We start from the raw sequence: 22,962 nt of genomic DNA on the forward strand, positions 1-22,962 counted from the left end.
GTTTGTTGTGTAGTGAATATTTCAGCTTTTATTTTCATTGTTTATTAGCTTTTTTTCCCTGTGAAGCACATTGTGTTGCACTCCATGTCAAATGTGCTGTAGAAATACAGCTTGAAGCGAGTAGTCCATGTACTTGCCTGCAAATAAATCATAACGAAGCCAAAGCAGTCTTGCATTTTTCATCTGAAACGGGCGTACGATATCAATACTGCAGTCACAGTAAACCCATGTTTCCTGTGGCTAACCTACCTCAGTGTTATTCTGGAAATAACCAGTTAACCCACATACTCCAAATATAGTCTCAATTAGATGCCCACATGTAGCAAAACAGAATGCCATAAAAGGAATGAATTACGCTTCCAATGATATGAACTTCAATATAGTGTCTATATATATCCCATTTCTCTGGGGTTATATACCTATGGTTGCAAACCAACTATAAGCTCATGCAAAACCTTGGAATGCGCGATACACCTAAACCAAAATACATTGCAGGCCTAGTTTAAAGGGTTGATTACACTTTCAAGTGATGAGTTTAGCTAGACCTTAAAAGGACTACAACATTGAGTTGCTAGAACACAAACTCATTCAACTGAAACATACTGTGCAATTGAAACATAACCGTTACATAACCTCTTCACTACCCCTAAACCAGCAGTTTACAGAGATCTACTTCATTCCAGGCCACTCCCTCCCTCTGTCTTCTCTCTGCCAATCTTCTTGAGTCCTTGGGGCTTAGTCCCAGTTATGTTGCTAGACAACAGCTAACCGGAGCAGGCTTGGGGAAAAGCCTCTCTCACGCCACACTACAAGCCCAGTTATGACGGCACACAGACACACGGCATGTCTGATTGACTAAGCGCGTATGCGTGTTCGAGCCCTGTACGGGAATTAATTTTAAGTCCAAGCTCTACCCCCATGCCCACGACGTTCAGGCCCAATTGCTTCTACCAGATTTAAAGATGAACAGATTTTTTTAAAATGTCATTTTGATAACAAAAATCTGACTAGTGTGCCGCCATCTTGATAACATGTCAATGACATCACTTGACTGGTTCTTCTGACAGGCAGCCCAGATTACAATGCATGCTAGTAGTTCTCATGGAGTATTTAATTCATGAAAACAAAACACAGGGTTTATTTGAGTCATTGTGCGGTGCCCGCGGATACCAAGAAAGTCTCATACAGTATCCAGAGCCCTCAGGCTGAGGCAACTGGGCCAGGAGATCAAAATGACAACAGTGAGGCCTTGAGTGCTCCACATAACATCACATCCTCCACAATGACATTATGAAGCGCATTAAGACGTGGTATGATCCACAAAACATTTACTGTAGCTGCGGCACAAGACGAGCTAAGACAAGTGGGGTTTTCGCCATACTGCTTTCACTTGGCCAGCTCTTTAAGAAGATCCACAAAGAGGGGAACTCAACAAGGGAATAGGGAAGTGATCAAGTTCTGGGATTTAATTTCAGCGTTTGCTATATCGCAGAGACCCGCTTTCGAGTGTCAAGTGGGACTTCCGGCCAGATGCAAGCTGGGACGGTCATAGTATGCTTGGTCAGGGTCACGGGAAACTGGAGAGCCCGGTTTAGCTTTGGCCTCCACTCTTCGGCAGCATCTGCATCGAGTTAAATGAGAGAGTGCTTAGTCATTCTCTAGTGTGACATGACGGATGAAATTGAGTTGGATAACAAACTGGGAAGTAGAGCAAGTGGCTTTTTTTTGGTTGGATTGGAGAGAAGACTTGTAGTACTCCAGATATCTAAACAATACGTGAGGTTGGGATTCTCTATGGACCACATTAGTGCAGTCATAATGAAAACACTACTGTAGTAGCAAATCATTCTAAGATTATTCTTTTTTTTTTATTTTTATTTTATTTTATTTTTTTTTTACATCCATGAAGTGGCTAATTGTAGATTTATGACAGTTCAACCCAAGAGGAAGAGTCACGCTCAAGATGAACTTTTACATTTGATTCTCTGGCGATACAATATTGATTTAGCTACATTATTCTTTTGTCTTTGACTAGGCCTTTTCATCCATTCCCTGTCAATGCATAATAGGTTTGAGATCCAAATCGATCCAGAGTGTGCGCACAGAACGAAAGCTCTCACGCTCTCCAAATAGGATCATTTCTCAAAAGACCAGGGTCAGTTCTCTCAGGTAATAGATGGTTTGGGCCTTGGACACGGTTACTTAAAGGCTCTGTGAGATGGACGTACTTCACGCCTTGATTTAGTAGCCAAGCTAAAAACAAATGAGGGAGGTTGATCATTAGCCAACTGTTAATATTAAGGCATTCCTACACCGATAATAGGGTTGCCTTCATAGCACGGACTCAAGAGCATCACTACGGTGTGTTTAATCCAGTGTGCGCGGTGTAAGCACTGCACTGGTCCCAGGTGAGTTTGGCATCCACTTCATAAAAGGCTAATGATGGGATTAGAGTTGGGAACCTGACACGTCACCTGTTCTTATAGTCAACCTCTGCCTAGAGTTTCATACAGAATCGCCACCATGAATGTCAAAAGGCAGTACGAGAAAGAGGTTTCTGGCTCCATTTCCCTTGGGTGACAGATGTTCCATGTCACAGCTGGAAATCGGATACGGGACAATCCATTTAGGGCAAGGGAGAATGGGTTTGGGTAATACGCTGGGAATGGCACACTCCTCTCTGGTAACGCCACTACCGGCTCTCCCCTCTCCCCCGGATGTCAGGGGATTAATGACCAGGTGACTAATTGTGATGCTGTTAAGCACACCGATTGGATCAGCCCAACGTGGTTACAGATTGACATTATCTGAGTGGTTATTTTTAGCATGGTGCTGGGCTATGAAAGCGTAAATAACGTTGGCCTGTGGGATGGTATTGTGATGTTCAGGGCAGGACAGTTAGGAGCTGTGGGCATTGCACTTAGTTGCATCCTCTCTCGCAGGGCACTCGGAGGGGGGGTATAGGAATGGCTAACCACCAAACCCTCTCCATTGCGTTTACATTGCTGTTGACAGGTTACACCATTAGTCTGTGATGGTGTATAAGTGGGAGGTCAGCTTCTAAAAAGAAAATATACAATGCTGCCATGAACTAACTACCATGTTAAAAAGTAAAGCAAGAGTCAGGGATAAAAATAAACAGTGGTCATGGAGAAGAACTGAAAATAAATAGGCCTATATCCCTAGACTCAAAAATAAGACCTTTTGCTCCTCCGGATTGAAAAAGGGTATATAGTTCAACTCCCATTAGCCAGACAAACGCTGTGCTCCTTAACATCAATGGAAGTCTGGCTGTGGCACTTCAGGGCAGCCTAACCCTAAATCCAATAACCTGACAGCAAACCCCCAAACTGGGTTGTGTTCATTATGGCATGGAACCGACAAAGTCCTGGTAGTCCCTCCCCGTTTCAGTCAGTTTTCAGTTTGATGCCCAATGAACACAACCCTCTATACTACGTACGTGGTTTGAGGAGTTAGCAAGGTAACTTTGGTCAACTCAGAGTTCAACGAGGGATAACCAGTACCATGAAAATGGCTCACTTTTTAACCAGGTAAACGTATATGGCAATTAATATTTTAGCCTGCCGCCGGAGCAGGTTAGTTCTAACTCAGGGCTAACATTTATCCTCCATTTATCCTGAATTAAATGTTTAAACTGCGAGTTGAGGACCAATGAAATCAGATTCTCTCCCTATCGCAGAGACCGCAACATCAGCCCCTTACCTTGAGGAAGACAGATTAAATATTGGAGTGTGCACCCCAACTTCACGCAACGTAAAATGTAATACAACTATTTAACATTTTTTATTTTTTTAAAAGATAGGACTGGGGGAAAAAGGTGCTTGTGCATTGCACACCAAAGATGGCACTTCAACAAGCCTATTTCACACCATAGCCTGCTGAATTTGTAAGATTACATTTATCATTTTGATTTAGGCACAAATAGAAATGTGGCACTGACTTTCAGAATTGTCTCAGCGTTCAGCATTCGACTAGACACGTGCGACATGTACGAGCAGTTACAGGCCTGCTAGAGTTAGCGGTAGTACGGACAAGCAATAGTCACCATCGTAGAAACGGATGAAGCCTGAGCAGGAATGTGAAGAGAACTGAAGCGGGCTAACCTTAGAAAACGCAGAGTAGATCTAGATCTGATCATAGCATACCCCTCAGGTAGGCTGTGAGTGAAGATGAGCTACATGGAGTAGGGAGGGAATTTGGTGAAGGGGTAATATAATGAAACAGTATTGAGTTAATCTCTGGGGGGGGAGGGACCCCCCCACTTCATTACGGGGGAATAGAACCAGCAGGCTCTCCCCGAAAAAACAATAAGCTCCCCCTGTCTCATATGTGGCCACAGCAGGTGGTACAGGACGAAACCCTATTAGACGAGCAAGAAGGTAACGCCAGCTTGACGCTTATGATGGAGTCTTGAGGCACAAAATGAAATGGTGATCACATGCCAATGCAATGGATCATTAAGCAAGCAGCTTTCGTCCTCAGGCATTTGTTTTGATTTGACAGCAGCCTGTCATGTGTCAATTGATTTTCTTTTTAAAAAAGTAGACAGGCTTGGGAGGTTGCCTTTGGGTTCTATTGCTCCCCACTGGAAAAGGCCTGTAGGTGAATAAGTAGAAAGCTCTTCGGTTTGGCCAAATCCTGTAGGGTCTAGCAGTGAGCCAGTTGAGATCAAGCTACAGAGGTTTGATAGCTAACTACACCCTCATCTTTTGGTTTGCACAATACATTGAGCTACAGCCTACAGAAACTTATGTTACTCATTGCTGAGGCCACAAAGGCATGACTCATCCATCGTACAGTGCCCTTTTCAGCGGTGCCTTCTATGCGTGTATATTGCTACAGCATTCTGACAGATCTACCCATACCACCCACTGTTTCAGTACATTTGCTGCTCTACTGGTACAAACAGACAGTCTGCCAGCCAGTATCTTTCCTGTCTGTCCATCGTTATCTGCTTACTCTCTGCTAGACAGGGAAGGGGGTTTAATACCATCTATCAATCTAGCGACCAGCCCAGCGTCACCTCCATAATCCCTACCAGATATGTGGACAGAACAGCAGCTCAGGGGTGTATTAAGGGACGTGTAATACTCTGAATGTTTCATATAAACATACCTTCAGAGCTGAAACGATTCACTATTCTGACAATTTATGTTCTACACAATACATTGCCACCTGAACATTCTGTATGCTAACGTTATGTCTATCTGAACAGACCCCGGGTCTCTGAGGCTGGTCCGGTGCTGTTTGGCTATACTTTGTTCACTGGTAGCCGATTACCTGGATTGGTTGCTGGGCGGTAGCGAAGTAATTATCACTGCGAAACAAGATTGAATTGGTGCAACATAGGCTAGCCCAACAGTAGTAGGCTAAAAGGAAATGTAAGCCTATACCTTGCAACATTGTGGTCGATGCAATGTGTGCCTGTACAATGAACTGGTATTGTAGGCCAGTTAAAAACTGCCTACTTGACAACACAATTAGGTAAAAGCCTGGAGGCTCATTGATAAAACATTACATGTAATTAAAAGAAAATGTTTAAAACGAAGGATATTAATTGTGTTTCGGGATGATACCAATTATGTTGTCACACTTAAAAGCACGGGAAATATAATTGCAGGTGTCAACCCCACCAACTCCACCATGGATTTGCCAAGACATTTTACGTGACAGACATGAAAGGAGAACTGCTATAAAAATTAAAAATAAATCACCTGCCACACAAAGCTGTAGGCCATATAGAAAAACAGGAACTCAATTGAAGCCGTGAGTTGCATATAAAGTACCAGTCAAAAGTTGACACACCTACTCATTCAAAGGTTTCTTTAATTGTACTATTTTCTACATGGTATAATAGAGACGACATCAAAACTATGAAATAACACATATGGAATCATGTAGTAACCAAAAAGTGTTATTTTATATTTGAGATTCTTCAAAGTAGCTAACCTTTGCCTTGATGACAGCTTTGCACGCACTTGACATTCTCTCAACCAGCTTCACTTGGAATGCTTTTCCAACAGTCTTGAAGGAGTTCCCACATATGCTGAGCACTTGTTGGCTGGTTTTCCATCGCTCTGCAGTCCAACTCCTCCCAAACCATCTCAATTGGGTTGAAGTCTGGTGATTGTGGAGGCCAGGTCATCTGATGCAGCACTCAATCACTCTCCTTGGTCAAATAGCCCTTACACAGCCTGGAGGTGTGTTGGGTCATTGTCTTGTTGAAAAACAAATGATAGTGGGACTAAGCCCAAACCAGATGGGACGGTGTATCGCTGCAGAATGCTGTGGTAGACATGCTGGTTAAGTGTGCCTTGAATTCTAAATAAATCACCAGCAGTGTCACCAGCAAAGCACCCCCACACCTTCTCAATGCTTCACGGTGGGAACCACACATGTGGAGATCGGTTCACCTACTCTACATCTCACAAAGACACACCGGTTGGAAACAAAAATCTCAATTTGGACTCGAGACCAAAGGACAGATTTCCACCAGTCTAATGTCCATGGCTCGTGTTTCTTGGCCCAAGCAAGTCTCTTATTATTAGTGTCCTTTAGTAGTGGTTTCTTTGCAGCAATTCGACCATGAAGGCCTGATTCACGCAGTCTCCTCTGAACAGTTGATGTATCTGTTATCTGTTGGAACTCTGTGAAACATTTATTTGGTCTGGTAACTAATTAACTTATCCTCTGCAGCAGAGGTAACTCTGGGTCTTTCTTTCCTGTGGCGGTCCTTATGAGAGCCAGTTTCGTCATATCGCTTAATGTTTTTTGCGACTGCACGTGAAGAAACTTTCAGATGTTTCTGGATTGGCTGACCTTCATGTCTTAAAATAATGTACTGTCATTTCTCTATGCCTATTTGAGCTGTTCTCACCATAATATGGACTTGGTCTTTTACCAAATAGGGCTATCTTCTGTATACCACCCCTAACTTGTCACAACACACCTGTTAATTGAAATGCATTCCAGGTGACTAACTCATGAAGCTGGTTGAGAGAATGCAAGAGTATCAAGGCAAAGGAGAGACTGTCAAGGGAAAGGATGGCTACTTTGAAGAATCTAAAATATATTTTGATTTGTTTATTACATATGTGTTATTTCATAGCTGATATCGTCACTATTATTCTACAATGTAGAAAATAGTACAAATAAAGAAAAACCCTGGAATGAGTAGGTTTTCAAACTTTTGACTGGTACTGTACATGTTCCTATTCCTAACACTATCCTTATCCCATCAAAGGTGTATTGTCAATCAGATCATAATAAGGAGTGAAAAACAGACAGTTTATTTCTATCTGAAATGTCAGCTGTTTGGCTACCACAAGAGAAGGCTTGGAAATAGTGACTGATGACAAATCAACAAAATGGTTCTCAATAGGGTCTTGCACTATAGTTAGGCCTATGTGATATTGTAACTACCAAGCAACAAAGACATGCATGTCGTTCTGGTTCAGGCATCACCATGTTTGAGGCAACAATGTAAATTCCTGCACTATCAAAATAGTAACCATGTGTAATGAAGTCAGAGTTGATGTGTTAAAAGCTTTATATTTCAAAAAGGTCCTATTAAGTTATAATCAAAAAGGTACAAGTGTTTTATCAGTCTTTTAAAGTCAAGCACAATGAAGTGGAATGCAGCCAAATAGGGTTGCCAAAGCTTAAAACGTAGTGGAGGGTGAATATAACCTACTGTACTGTATATAGAAACCAATGACAGTGACCGCATATTGAGCACATAAGAAGAATTAGGTAGACATTGCATTGATTGGACTGAAAATATGGAGTACGTAATGAGTAGCCTACACTGAGTATCAAAGTCGTAAGTGTGACCTCTTAATAAAACATTTAATAAAATGTAAAAAAAAGTGCTCAGGGCAGGATGCCAGGACTGAGTGGGAGTGTGCACCCCATGCTATCCTATGGATTCCCATACTGTGTCCCCTGTAATACAATTTCCTTCTGCTGTCTAAAATACAGACAAGCCATAAGGTACAGTAGCAATGCTATGGGCTCAATTTGCAAATAGCTGTTAAGTATCCAGAGTCTCTTAGACTTTAGTTTTGATTTACAGACCAATTCAATGGTGTCTGAAATGTAAACAAATAGGTGCTGGCCCAGCGCCATTGTAACTGTTAAGTCCTGACAGATCTGGTCAAGCACTGCTTAACCACCCTCACACACAGTTATTATAATGTTTTGAATAAAAACTTAATGCCACTGACAGACCTGTGAATTTGTTTAGCTGATTCAGCAGTAAGCAACTATGCATGAGGCCATTTCCATATTAAAGAACCAATGAGCACCAATGTGAAGTTTATAGTATCATGTCAAATGAAAGCTAACACTACTTTATGTTTTATTAAGGCATATAAAACATGTTTCAACCATTTCTTATCCTAAATATTTGGAATAAGGAAAACTTTGATTTCTGGTAAAACATGGAAAAGGGGTCTTGATAACACCTACAAGAAAAAGTCTTAAGGCATTAGAATTTAAACCCTTCCAACTAATAAAATTTTAATTCGGGGGAAATGATTTGCCTTCTGTAAGTTTAAGAAATATTGCCTAGTGTCTCGTCATTCTGTTACCAAAAATCGACAATTTCTCTCCTTCATGAGGGAGGGTTACAAAAGTTCACAGAATTAATAAGTAAAAGGAAGACCTAGCATTTAGTTCGTGTTTTCACGGATCATATCGTTTAGGAATTCATAGTAGTCACAAACCACAGTAGAGTACTGTACAGGAAAAAAAAAGTAGAGTATAGTTCAGATGAGTATAGTACAGTATAAAGTAATATACTCCACGCTACGTTTCATTACTGAGCTCTACTGGGCTGTACTGTGACACCCACACTTGTGAAACAGATGTCTATGATTGGTACAGATTTGGTCCATTCCGGACCAACCAAATTTGGTCTTGTTTTGGGGGCAGGGCTCATTAGAATAACAGTAGAATAATACCCAAACATGCAAAGGAGGATATTACATGTTTCTACCTTTGTGTACCTATTCAGGATACATCGCCATGAAGATAATGCATTTCTGTATAGTACAGATCAAGGACTCATGTTATTATGTTGCCGTCATTAAGTCAAGGTGTCATAATAGCTGACACCCCATTCTGTCTGCAGACATATTTTTAAATCTTAAATTCCGAGTAGATATTTAAGAGTTTTTGGAAGAAGAAAAAAAAAAAAAGTGGCCACAAACTGAGGGACATTTTACTGTCATTCTGTTACCAAACTCTGATTCTGCACTGTTTTTCAAGGGTTTTGGTAAAATTTCAGTGGTATTTGTTCAAAGTAGACTTCTGCATATCGGTGTATGGTTTGTTCAAAACTTTGAACAAACCATGTTTGGCATAAATTGAAATGTGAAACAAAGTCTTCCGTTCCTGTGGAATCGCCCATGGTCCAGTCCACTGTATTTTCCACAATAGGCCTAATACAGATTCCTGGGATAATCAATTTGTAATCATGTCAAAAGGCAGGAGTGGCAGCATTCAGTGATGAGACCGATATTTCAGGTCCGATCTGACACTCACATATCTCTTGACCAAGTTCTATTCTTGGAATGAGTTCTTCATTCATCGCTGCTCATTTAACAAAGGGGCTGTTGTTGGTGTGGCCATGGGGAAGCAGAACTAAGTAGTGTGGGACAGTTCCTCTCCCAAAGTTCCCCCTGACCAGTGCACCAGCAATCCCTCTCCCAGACTCCCTAGTCTTTGTAAAGGACAATCTGTCATCGGGTTGGCACTGGGAAGTGGGAACCTTCGCCTGAACAAGGGACTTTGGGCACCAACCCCAGAATGGCTTTAACCAAAATCCCCCTAGCCCACCCTCCCCCATTTCAGCTTTCAACTCCCGGTAGGACATTTGTGTGGTTTTCTATTGGAATTAGTCAGACATAATTGGCGCGGCCACAACAGTACCCAGTGCAACAGTGCCGAGGGGAAGGACTGCATGTTTGTCAGCTCCATAGTGCTTTGTGGCAATCCCTTACTTACCCTTGTGACATAAGAGGTATAGTATAAGTGCATCAGTAACCTTGTATCATAAAAGGCATGTATATGATCATGTACAAAGTTATGGTGTACATTGGTCTGATAAAAAGGTTTCAGATGGCATATTTTTCACACTAAAGTACATGCATGAACCAAAGTATGCTGATAGTTGAGACTAAATTAGTTAGCATGAAAAATACTGATACCATCACAATGCCATCCTATACTATGGGTTTAGGCTGTCATGCTACAACACTCACAAATTGGAGTGGAGAGAGAGTGAGAGAGAATGGGTGGGGCAGCACTGACACAGCTCTATGAATTCATGAAAAACTTGATCACATACACTTGTTCAGAGAATCATAGCTTGAGCTGTTCTAGAGTTTGTTAAATATAGAGGTTATCTTGTGAACCAATCACATTTGATTACATTAAATAAAGACATTCAAGGGGAATTATCAATTGAACAGTGCATTGCTCAACAAGTGTCAATCAACACCTCATACCTGATTGGGAAAATAACCGAGTTTGAGACACTGCACTTCTGACATTCTACTAAACCAAAGCCAACTAGTTAGTCAAGGGATGGGCAACTTCAGTCCTCGGGAGCCTGAGTGTGACACCACTCTGCCCCCCCAAAGACTGGAGAAGCCCATCCCCGAGCTAGTCGTTTGAAATTCTAGGGCAGGTTGTAAAATGAAGAAAAAATTAAGTAATGCTGATATTTTGACAACATGAACTCACTGTTTGAACATTTTCTCCATATCTTTGATTTGTTTCCTGGAGAATTCCTTGAACTCAGTGTAGGGGTTGAAGACCTTCATGCTCGGCTGATGGTGTTCACCCACTCCGTCGTTCAACTCCCCCCGCCGCATGAGTTTAGCGCCCAACTCAGAGTCTGCGTTCGCTGTGGCTGCCTTCTCCTCACCCGCTCCGTTTTCATGTCCCTGACCACCCTCATCAACGGCCACCGGTTCCTCGGCACCGTCTTCTATCTGCAGCCGACGGCTGAGCTTTGACGACAGCTCGTCTGTGGCCATTTTATTGTGTGTTTCAAACGCTGCTGTATCTAACGTTAACTACAAAACAGATGAGACACCGAGAGCGCGTACACCACGGCAATATCTGCGGTCCATAGGCATGCGCCTGTCTCCTGCGTGTTTACTCCTGTGTAGACAGTCGGAATGATTCTGGAATGCTAATTACCCTGGAAAATATCAGAATCCTCTTTCAGCAAGCAAGGACAGTGTACGATTGTACAGCGTCAGCGAGGCGCACGAATGTCGCAATCGAGTGAATATATCCACTGAAGTACGCTGACAGCCAACTACGTAGGTTGGCTTTCAATCCCGTCACCACGCCTTTTAAAGGGACGCATGACAAGAATTTCCAACGTCACCAAACGTAGATTATAGCACATTTATTGCATATTCCTGACATATGTGTCAAAAGCTCTTTACCGTTCACAGGGGTTTTCACCTTTTTGCCACAGTGTGCTATGATGACTGCGCACCTACAAATAAAAGTCCATGACCCCCAAAAATATAAATATAGTCCACGCATTGGATTAAGACCATATCCCCATCCTTTACAATAATAATATTTTGTGTCAGGCAGATACAGAATGGTTCACTTCAGACCACCTACTTTACTCACAAAGTGTGTCCTAAATGAAGTTATACCTGCCCCACACAGGTGTTTAATATGGGAACTTTTTCTGACGTTTTACATGCAGGTTATATAGGTTATACATTTGAATTGTGTCATGGAATCACAACAATTACTCTACTCTGCCTACTCTATTCATAAATGGCCAGCCAAAATGATCACTTAGTTTGAATACACTCACTTTTAGTAGTATACAAAACTCTCTGCCCATAAACGTTCAACGCTACACTCTTGAAATACTAAACAAAAATCTAAATGTAACATGCAATATATTCAACAATTTGACTGAGTTACAGTTCATATAAGGAAATCAGTCTATTGAAATAAATTAAATAGGTCCTAATCTATGGAATTCACCTGACTGGGCTGGGGCGCAGCCATAGATGGGCCTGTGAGGGCATAGGCTCACCCACTGAGGAGCCAGTATAACTTTAGACCGTCCCCTCGCGCGAACCAGGGACCCTCTGCACACATCAACAACAGTCACCCACGAAGCATTGTTACCCATCGCTCCACAAAAGCCGCGGCCCTTGCAGAGCAAGGGAACTACTACTTCAAGGTCTCAGAGCAAGTGACGTCACCGATTGAAACGCTATTTAGCACGCACCACCGCTAACTAAGCTAGCCGTTTCACATCCGTTACACCAGGCACAGCCAATCAGAATGATTGTGGTTACACGTGGTCTACGGTTGTGAGGCCAGTTGGATGTACTGCCAAATTCTCTACAACAACGTAGGAGGCAGTTTACTGTAGAGAAATTAACATTCAATTCTCTAGCAAAAGATCTCGTGGACATTCCTGCAGTCAACATGCTAATTGCACTCTCCCTCAAAACTTGAGAAAGCTGTGGCATTGTGTTGTGTGACAAAACTGCACATTTTAGAAATGCCTTTTATTGTCCACAGCACAATTGTCATGCTGTTGGATGGATTTTCTCGGCAAAGGAGAAATGCTCACTAACAGGGATGTAAACAAATTTGTGCACAACATTTGTAGATTTTAAATGGATCTAAACTGGCATAATTGTACTGTGTATTAAACTGTATTATAATATTGCAGCGACCTTAACACAACATCTAGCGACCTCATTAAGCAATTCCTACCTGATGGCGTAATGGTTAAGGTGTTGGCTTGACAATTGATGGACCCGGGTTTGAGTCCCAGTCAGAGCTACCCCTGAATTTGCTACAATATAGTAACAGATTAAAGAGTTAGCTGCACTGACAACATGTGGGAGGTATTGTAAATCTGTCTCTGAGGTTTATAGTCCAATCTCTGCCTGCCAAGCATATTTAAATGACTCAATTACTTCCTCCTGATCCTTTCAAATAATAGCCTAGATCTGCCATTCAGTAGCTCTGTACACAGAAAATATGGTCTACATTTGTGCTCACAAGTGGAATTACACATTTTAATAGATCAGCAGATGTGGTGTTTTGTGCAGGTAACTAATTGAAACCCATAAGCAAACTGAGGTCGTGTTCCCCTGCTCAGACGTTGCATCCATCAACCAATGGTTGCATGCCACTTCATCAACTGTGTCGTCAACTGTCAGATTGCTATAACATTTGATGTGGTTAGCTGATACAATGTCTGGATAGGTATTTTAAGATCTGTCAGGCGTCAGCCGCGACTGAGCAGAGGAACGCACCCTGAGTCATGTGCTATGACTCACGCATGGGAGGCTTGGCTTCTCTGAATCTATGAAGGAGGGGCTGCCTCAGCCAGCAACACCCACTCTACCTGAGTCACACCATATATGGAGCGAGACGGGAGAAAATAGAGCTGTATCGCATTAGTGGAAACCAAGACTGTTCTCAGGGCAGGACTGCCGGTTTTGACTAGCACAAGTTACTTTTTGTAGCAGGTTAGGATAACTTACACAGCAGGTTAGGAGAATTAACGTGGCAGGTTAGGAGAATTAGGTTAAGAAAAAGATTAAGGCTAGATAAAATGCTAAAATTTTCCCTGACTCGACTCAAACATACAGTATGCTACAACCTGCCCTGAGAACAGTCTTTGTTTCAACTAATGCAATGCAGCAAGAAATAGAGAGGATATCCGACAGAGGAAAGGGAGATGGGAGGAAAGATCAAAGCTCTCAATACCATGGTATCAAAATCACTGTCGGATGAAAAAGGAATTTAGCCATTATGACAAAAAAGCAAGGAAGTCTTGAAATGTAACAACTTAGTAACAGCTTATAACATATTTAATCATATGACAGTGATTGTCATTTCAACAACCTCTAAGTGCACCACAAATAGATGAACAAACAAGTATAAGTACTGATTAAGCAAACAGGGATGAATACTATCAATACATTGCAATAATAATAGTGATACTAAATGGAAAAACGATAATCATAAATCAACTGAATTAAAAAATGGATCCAAGTACCACAAGCAAATCTAGTATGCATACTGTATTCTCCATGACCCAGTGCAATAACAAACCTTATTTGATTTCAAACAGTAAAGTAAAAACACAGTGATTAATGAACACAACAGGCTGTGCATGTTCCTATATCTTTCGTCTAACAAAGCCTTTTCCATTCCTTATGTCCAACAACACTGCACTGGCACTCCCCAAAATCAATAATATCAAGGCACAGAGGAGCAACATGTTCAAAGAAATGAATGTAGGAGATTATTTTCTGCAGAGTACATTATACTCTTAGAAGTAAAGAAGCCTGGAAGAACATTTTGGGGTTCTAAAAATTGCCACACAGAGGCAACCTTTCCGATTCAAAAAGGTTATTTGAGGAATCCCTGTGTAAAGGTTCAAACCGGAACCTTTTTGTGATGGAAGGGGTTAAATGTTGTACCTTTTTACACTGAACAAATATATAAATGCAACACTAAATAATTTCAAAGATTTTACTGAGTTACAGTTCATATAAGGAAATCAATCAATTGAAATAAATAAATTAGGCTCTAATTTATGGATTTCACATGACTGGGAATACAAATATGCATCTGTTGGTCATAGATACTTTAAAAAAAAGATAGGGGCGTGGATCAGAAAACCAGTCAGTATCTGGGGTGACCACCATTTGCCTCAAGCAGCAGATATCTTCTTAGCATAGAGTTGATCTGGCTGTTGATTTTGGCCTTTGGAATGCTTCCCCACTTGTCTTCAATGCTGTGCGAAGTTGCTGGATATTGGCGTTAACTGGAACACGCCTTCATACACGCTCAATGGTTGACATGTCTGGTGAGTATGCAAGTCATGGACGAACTGGGACATTTTCAGCTTCCAGGAATTCTGATACCGATTGTTGCCACATGGGGCCATGCATTATCATGCTAAAACATGTGGTGATAGCATCGGATGAATGGCACGACAATAGGCCTCAGGATCTCGTCACGGTATCTCTGTGCATTCATATTGCCATCGATAAAATGCAATTGTGTTCGTTGCCCGTAGCTTATGCCTGCCCATACCATAACCCCACCGCCACCATGGGGCTCTCTGTTCACATCGTTGACATCAGCAAATCACACCCACACGACACACTGTCTGCCATCTGCCCAGTACAGTTGAAACTGGGATTCATCCGTGAAGAGCACACTTTTCTAGTGTGCCAGTGGCCATCGAAGGTGAGCATTTTCCCACTGAAGTCAGTTACGACGCCAAACTGCTGTCCCTGGTGAGGACAATGAGCACGCAGATGAGCTTCCCTGAGACAGTTTCTGACAGTTTGTGCAGAAATTCTTTGGTTGTGCAAATCCACAGTTTCATTAGCTGTCCGGGTGGCTGGTCTCAGACAATCCCAAAGGTGAAGAAACCAGATGTGGAGGTCCTGGGCTGGAGTGGTCACACGTGGTCTGTGGTTGCGAGGCTGGCGGGACATACTGCCAAATTCTCTAAAATGATGTTGGATGCGGCTTATGGTAGAGAAATTAACATTCAGTTCTCTGGCAACAGCTCTGATGGACATACCTGCAGTCAACATGACAATCGCACGCTCCCTCAAAACTTGCGACATCTGTGGCAGCTTCTTGATATGCCACACCTGTCAGGTGGATGGATTATCTTGGCAAAGGGGAAATTCTCACTAACAGGGATGTAAACAAATACATTTTATTTCAGCTCATGAAACATGGGACCAACACTTTACATGTTGCATGTATATTTTTGTTCAGTGTAATAATATATTGTGGAAGTGGCTGCTTATCAGAAAATACTGTCATATGTATACTTATTTATACTGTCAGATGTAGGTCAACTGAACCTCAATGCTTTTACAAACTCTGTGTGAATGAATCTCAACACCGATAGCTTACATTATAATAAAACAAAACAGAATAGTCTTTAAGTAAATGAGCAGTGAGGAGAGGTCAAGCTTGACTCAGCATTGCTAATGGAAGTCACTGAGACTGTGGCTGAGCTAGCGGTTTGCGAAGGCAATGGTGCGAACCAGGGGCACTCTGCTGATTATAAAAAGATGAAAGCCAAAATCTGGTGTTAAGTTTCAGCCCAAACAGCTGAGGGATGGGAGCTGGAGAAATGTAACCACTGCCAACTTCATCGGCGCAGCTACGAATGTAAGGACTAAACAGGCCATAAAATGTTTAAGTTATATTCCTCAAGAACAAGATCATGAATTGACTTTACCATTGAACAGCAGGAAATATCCCAGATTCTGCCTTTAAGGAACACGCTGGAATCTGCACAGTGCCAATTAGCTGGTTGTGTCCACTCAGAAGGGGCTGACTGAGGAGGAGCAGTAATTGCTGAGGTCAACACATATAATTAGCTACAACTCAACACAGCGCTGTGGACTGCCAGCTGAAATCAAACGCATACCAATGCCAGTGAGTGACATGCTCATGTTAAAAACAGACATAATTGATCCTGATTAATGAAAGCAGACAAACTATAATGGCGTCTGGAGATGAATCAGTGGTTTGTCTGTGATGGTCCAGACAATAAAAACAAAAGTGCATAGAGTGACAAACATGTTTGAAAGACATCGAAACAAGTAGTAATGCATTGGGGTGAAGTTATACTGATGCACATGGCCATAGAGGAAGGTAGACCATAGCAAACATCAGAGAGGAGCAATGATGACAGACTGATGCAGCCTTTTGCCTGGAGGCAACAAAGAAACATTGTACCATCAAAAAATTGTACCATCTGCTTGTATGCACTAAAATACCAAATCTGGGTCAGTGAGTGAGGAAGACAAGAAGCTTTTTTAGGAGTAGCCCTCATTATCTCTTACGACAGGGATCATCAACTAGATTCAGCTGCGGGACAATATTTTCTCGAGCAGACGGTCAGGGGCCCGGAACATAATAATTTGAAATAATAATAGAAATTATTTGTAGACTGCAAATTGATTGCAAAAAACCCCAAACAGATATCATATTTAACAAAAGCATAATAATTTCAAACCTATATTTGTATACGATCACATATATTTCTCCATTATGCGTGAGATTACTTTGGAACAGATTTCCAAAATTAAAATGACTTTGAGCTGATTTGCTGGTGTTTTTACAGTCTTAAATGTCTAACAATTAAATTAAATTAATAATAATAATTATAAAACCTTTTTTATTTTTATTGCTGAGAAAACTTGGGGGGACAAATAAAATCACTTGGTAGGCTGCCAGTTTGGGAACCTTGCCTTATGGGAATTGAGTCAAACCAAACCACTATTATCTGTGGCATCTGCTTTATGTAGAACAATGGAGGATTAATATCCTGAATAATAGATTTTGCACATGCACACAATCACATGCACAAACCGAGACAGACTCACACATAGGCCTACACACTCACACACGTCATGAACACTGCCACACGTCACAAACACGCACTCAAAACAACACACTGATGCGCATGCTCGCTCACGCTTGACCCTTTCGCACCTTCCCACATACACATACGCACCTATACACACAAACCACTCTCTCTCATCCTATGCTCACGTGACTGTGACGGTGTGTGCTGCTGTGAGCAAGAAAAGGCTCTGATGATGAATAAATGAATCAGCTTTTCTCTCTGCCCACTGCGATAACGGACCACAACAACCTCGAGGCATAGCGAGGAGGGCGGGAGTGGGGGAGGAGGTCTACTGCAGATAGGAGGAATAACAGACTCCTTTTTTCTTTGTATCTGCGGTTCAGGGGCATATTCCAGTCATTAGTGTAGCACTCACACTCCCGAAATAGCCGCTCAAATGGACGCCTTGGCCATTTTTTTTTTATTGCTGAGATATTGCAATGACGTGTCAACCAAAATATTATACTGTATCGGCAGAAATGTCTGCAGAAGAACGCATTTGTATTGTTGTGCATAAAGACGGCCTCATTTTCCGTGGTGAATGGATGAACAAGAGCGGTGAAGTGTTTCGGCTAAAATAATATAGCTGTGGCAGATATAGCCCGACAGACTTTTTACATTCAAAGCTCAGAGGGAAGCTGAGAAAAGCTGCCTTTGAAACACACATCATTAGCACCCACATGCTCATGCATTGACTATTCCATCATCTCTATAGGGGCATTCACTCATTACGATGTGGTGCAGAGCTATACAGTATATAGAACAAATGGCTCTGATGTGTGGTAGTATACAGCCACCAGCAGAAACTTCCTCATGGCCAGAAGCAGCGGTATAGTACGCGTGAAGCAATGAAATAGACTGACGCTGACTTGAATGGGAAGGTGAGTTCTAGTAGACCTGCTGTGCTATATTTCTAATTCTATGGTGTGACGCACACTTGCAGTGTTCACTAGTCTCGTAGTAATGAGTGTCCTCCGCTGTTCAAGTCAAAAGGACACTTGAGCCGGTCTCCTTGCCCCTGGTGTCCAGTCACTCCAGTGTAGGGCAGGATTACAGTACATTAGGAGGGCTCTGTCAGTGGTGGGGCCTGTTGAGGCTGCTGCTGTACAATGGCCAGCTCCAGCTTGGAGGCCATCTTGCCAAACTCCTTCTTCCCCAGCTGCCTCTTCAGGGTCTCCACCTCGTACTCCCTCTTCTTCAGTCTCTCCAGCAGGCTGGATGTCTTCGCTGTCGCCTGTTCAGAAGAAGAGTACTTAATTATACATTTTCTATACAGTCCATGGAAATGTGTTTTTGGCAGAGGAAGACAGTGGCCCTGTTGGAATATCTTCAAAATGTAGCCTCCGTTCCCCTCTTCCTTGAGGTAACCATTCATCTGACTGGATAAGTGAAGGTATGGTTTCCACCCTACTGATTTCTCCAATCCAACCATATCAGATACTCTGAACTAGCCTCCCTCCTTATTAGCATTAGCCGCTATAATTAACACTTCTGGGGGCTGCAATGGTAGTGTGTGTTTGTGTGTGTGTGTTATGTGTGTGCGGGCGTGCAGTAACACGCAAGCAGAGAGAAAAATGTGCAGTTTTGTAGCTAATCTCCTGCTATTCTATACATTTTGCCATGAGGCTGAGAGAAAATGTAGCAGTTTTAAAGATAATTTATTGATATTCTATACATTTTGCCCTCAGGCTGAGAGAAAATGTTGCAGTTTTAAAGCTGATAACGGGGGCTGCGGGGGTGTGTGTTACACCTCTGTGTGCATGTGAATTATTAATAGGTGACAGTGACATTTCTATTGATCTTTAGATTATGCTAGTGTGGTAGACAGACTCACGCAGCCAGTGGTTGAGGTAATGAGGATCATGAAAAGAGATAGCCTATTGGAGGTACAGTTAGATGGGTATGTTTACTTCAAACAACAAACTGTGATTTTTGTGTGGAGTAGCGGCAAGTCAGAACCACCAATTTTTTGTTGTTGTTGGTAGGACTGGAGAGGAGAGACAATATAGGAAAAGCTTTCGGAAAAGCTGACCACGACTCCATTCTGTTGATCCCTGCCTACAGACAGAAACTAAAACAAGAGGCTCCCACGCTGAGGTCTGTCCAACGCTGGTCCGACCAAGCTGACTCCACACTCCAAGACTGCTTCCATCACGTGGACTGGGACATGTTTCGTATTGCGTCAGACAACAACATTGACGAATACGCTGATTCGGTGTGCGAGTTCATTAGAACGTGCGTTGAAGATGTCGTTCCCATAGCAACGATTAAAACATTCCCTAACCAGAAACCGTGGATTGATGGCAGCATTCGTGTGAAACTGAAAGCGCGAACCACTGCTTTTAATCAGGGCAAGGTGTCTGGTAACATGACCGAATACAAACAGTGCAGCTATTCCCTCCGCAAGGCTATCAAACAAGCTAAGCGTCAGTACAGAGACAAAGTAGAATCTCAATTCAACGGCTCAGACACAAGAGGCATGTGGCAGGGTCTACAGTCAATCACGGACTACAGGAAGAAATCCAGCCCAGTCACGGACCAGGATGTCCTGCTCCCAGGCAGACGAAATAACTTTTTTGCCCGCTTTGAGGACAATACAGTGCCACTGACACGGCCTGCAACGAAAACTTGTGGTCTCTCCTTCACTGCAGCCGAGGTGAGTAAGACATTTAAACGTGTTAACCCTCGCAAGGCTGCAGGCCCAGACGGCATCCCCAGCCGCGCCCTCAGAGCATGCGCAGACCAGCTGGCCGGTGTGTTTACGGACATATTCAATCAATCCCTATACCAGTCTGCTGTTCCCACATGCTTCAAGAGGGCCACCATTGTTCCTGTTCCCAAGAAAGCTAAGGTAACTGAGCTAAACGACTACCGCCCCGTAGCACTCACTTCCGTCATCATGAAGTGCTTTGAGAGACTAGTCAAGGACCATATCACCTCCACCCTACCTGACACCCTAGACCCACTCCAATTTGCTTACCGCCCAAATAGGTCCACAGACGATGCAATCTCAACCACACTGCACACTGCCCTAACCCATCTGGACAAGAGGAATACCTATGTGAGAATGCTGTTCATTGACTACAGCTCGGCATTCAACACCATAGTACCCTCCAAGCTCGTCATCAAGCTCGAGACCCTGGGTCTCGACCCCGCCCTGTGCAACTGGGTACTGGACTTCCTGACGGGCCGCCCCCAGGTGGTGAGGGTAGGCAACAACATCTCCTCCCCGCTGATCCTCAACACTGGGGCCCCACAAGGGTGCGTTCTGAGCCCTCTCCTGTACTCCCTGTTCACCCACGACTGCGTGGCCACGCACGCCTCCAACTCAATCATCAAGTTTGCGGACGACACAACAGTGGTAGGCTTGATTACCAACAACGACGAGACGGCCTACAGGGAGGAGGTGAGGGCCCTCGGAGTGTGGTGTCAGGAAAATAACCTCACACTCAACGTCAACAAAACTAAGGAGATGATTGTGGACTTCAGGAAACAGCAGAGGGAACACCCCCCTATCCACATCGATGGAACAGTAGTGGAGAGGGTAGCAAGTTTTAAGTTCCTCGGCATACACATCACAGACAAACTGAATTGTTCCACTCACACAGACAGCATTGTGAAGAAGGCGCAGCAGCGCCTCTTCAACCTCAGGAGGCTGAAGAAATTCGGCTTGTCACCAAAAGCACTCACAAACTTCTACAGATGCACAATCGAGAGCATCCTGGCGGGCTGTATCACCGCCTGGTACGGCAACTGCTCCGCCCTCAACCGTAAGGCTCTCCAGAGGGTAGTGAGGTCTGCACAACGCATCACCGGGGGCAAACTACCTGCCCTCCAGGACACCTACACCACCCGATGTCACAGGAAGGCCATAAAGATCATCAAGGACACCAACCACCCGAGCCACTGCCTGTTCACCCCGCTATCATCCAGAAGGCGAGGTCAGTACAGGTGCATCAAAGCTGGGACCGAGAGACTGAAAAACAGCTTCTATCTCAAGGCTATCAGACTGTTAAACAGCCACCACTAACATTGAGTGGCTGCTGCCAACACACTGACACTGACTCAACTCCAGCCACTTTAATAATGGGAATTGATGGGAAATGATGTAAATATATCACTAGCCACTTTAAACAATGCTACCTTATATAATGTTACTTACCCTACATTATTCATCTCATATGCATACGTATATACTGTACTCTATATCATCGACTGTATCCTTATGTAATACATGTATCACTAGCCACTTTAACTATGCCACTTTGTTTACATACTCATCTCATATGTATATACTGTACTCGATACCATCTACTGTATCTGCCTATGCTGCTCTGTACCATCACTCATTCATATATCCTTATGTACATATTCTTTATCCCCTCACACTGTGTACAAGACAGTAGTTTTGGAATTGTTAGTTAGATTACTTGTTGGTTATTACTGCATTGTCGGAACTAGAAGCACAAGCATTTCGCTACACTCGCATTAACATCTGCTAACCATGTGTATGTGACAAATAAAATTAGATTTGATTTGATTTGATTTGATATAGGAGGACTATACTATGTTAAATAATCATTCATTAAATATCACAAAGTTCATCTGGAAGCCACTTCCTTGGAACAGAACCAAGCAGACAAGCAACTTACGCTAGTAAATTGTAAATCTAGGATGTTAATGGTTTGTGGACTAAAACAGTGACATCACTGCGTGTAGAGTGAGGGAAAGTATGCTGGGTGGAACAGTATCTGCCAGGAGAAGGATAGGAGCCCAGGATACAGCTGTTTTATAACACCAATGGGTATCATCTAATGGGTTTTCACAAAGTTCCACAATGCAAACGTGTCTTTCTGTATTGTGTACATACTGTCAAATTAAAAAATGGAATAAAAAGAAACCAGTTGATACGAGCAGCAGAGGAATCGGGTGTCTGTTTGTCTATCCAGCTGTGGCTCTGGCTCACCTTGTCGCCGGCCTCAGTACGGACACAGCTGTGAGAGGCTGTCTTCCCACTCCTCCTCTGGACTTTCTCCACACTCACTGCCTGTGGAGGGAAGAGAGAGAAGAAAGGGAGGTATGAGACAGAGGGGAGGAGAGATGAGAGGGAGGGAAGAGAGGGGTTTGAGAGGGAGAAAGGAGGGAGGGAGGTTAAGAAGGAATGAGGGAATAGAGGAGAAGACAGGGGAGGGTGAAAATGGAGGAAAGCAAACAAAGGCTGCGTTTAGACAGGCAGCCCAACTCTGATCTTTTTTCCACTAATTGGTATTTTGATCAACCAGATCAGATCTTTTCACATCAGATCTTGCCATAAAAATAGTGCTATTAATATGAAGCGTTTTACGCTTAATTAAGGTTATGCTGAATACTTGCTATATTATGCTGAAAACATGCTGCTGATACCAATCCTCACCCTGATTCATAATGACACATTAAGCTGAGTCCATCTTAATCATGGATATGAGATATTA

The 22,962-nt window shown here is 42.9% G+C and overlaps 2 protein-coding genes across 3 annotated transcripts in view; both read right to left on the reverse strand.

Moving 5' to 3' along the window:
* LOC139416438 (EF-hand domain family, member D2) overlaps positions 1-11,383 on the reverse strand; it is a 28,980-nt gene extending 17,597 nt beyond the window's left edge. For both annotated transcript variants that reach the window (XR_011635099.1, XM_071165047.1), the window contains exon 1: positions 10,771-11,383. Coding sequence is in view for 1 of the 2 variants with exons in the window: in XM_071165047.1 (XP_071021148.1) it covers positions 10,771-11,066 (296 nt within the window). In the remaining variant the exon portion in view is untranslated. The remainder of the gene's footprint in view (positions 1-10,770) is intronic.
* A 6,650-nt stretch (positions 11,384-18,033) lies between these two features.
* The window catches only part of LOC139417557 (forkhead-associated domain-containing protein 1-like), a 35,914-nt gene continuing 30,985 nt past the window's right edge, over positions 18,034-22,962 (reverse strand). The window contains exons 25-26 of the mRNA XM_071166798.1: positions 22,458-22,538; positions 18,034-18,725 (exon numbers count right to left, since the gene is read on the reverse strand). Coding sequence (XP_071022899.1) covers positions 18,552-18,725; positions 22,458-22,538 — 255 coding nt within the window. The 3' untranslated portion in view covers positions 18,034-18,551. The remainder of the gene's footprint in view (positions 18,726-22,457; positions 22,539-22,962) is intronic.

Source organism: Oncorhynchus clarkii, chromosome 9 (assembly GCF_045791955.1).
Source record: "Oncorhynchus clarkii lewisi isolate Uvic-CL-2024 chromosome 9, UVic_Ocla_1.0, whole genome shotgun sequence".
Taxonomy (NCBI): Eukaryota; Metazoa; Chordata; class Actinopteri; order Salmoniformes; family Salmonidae; genus Oncorhynchus; species Oncorhynchus clarkii.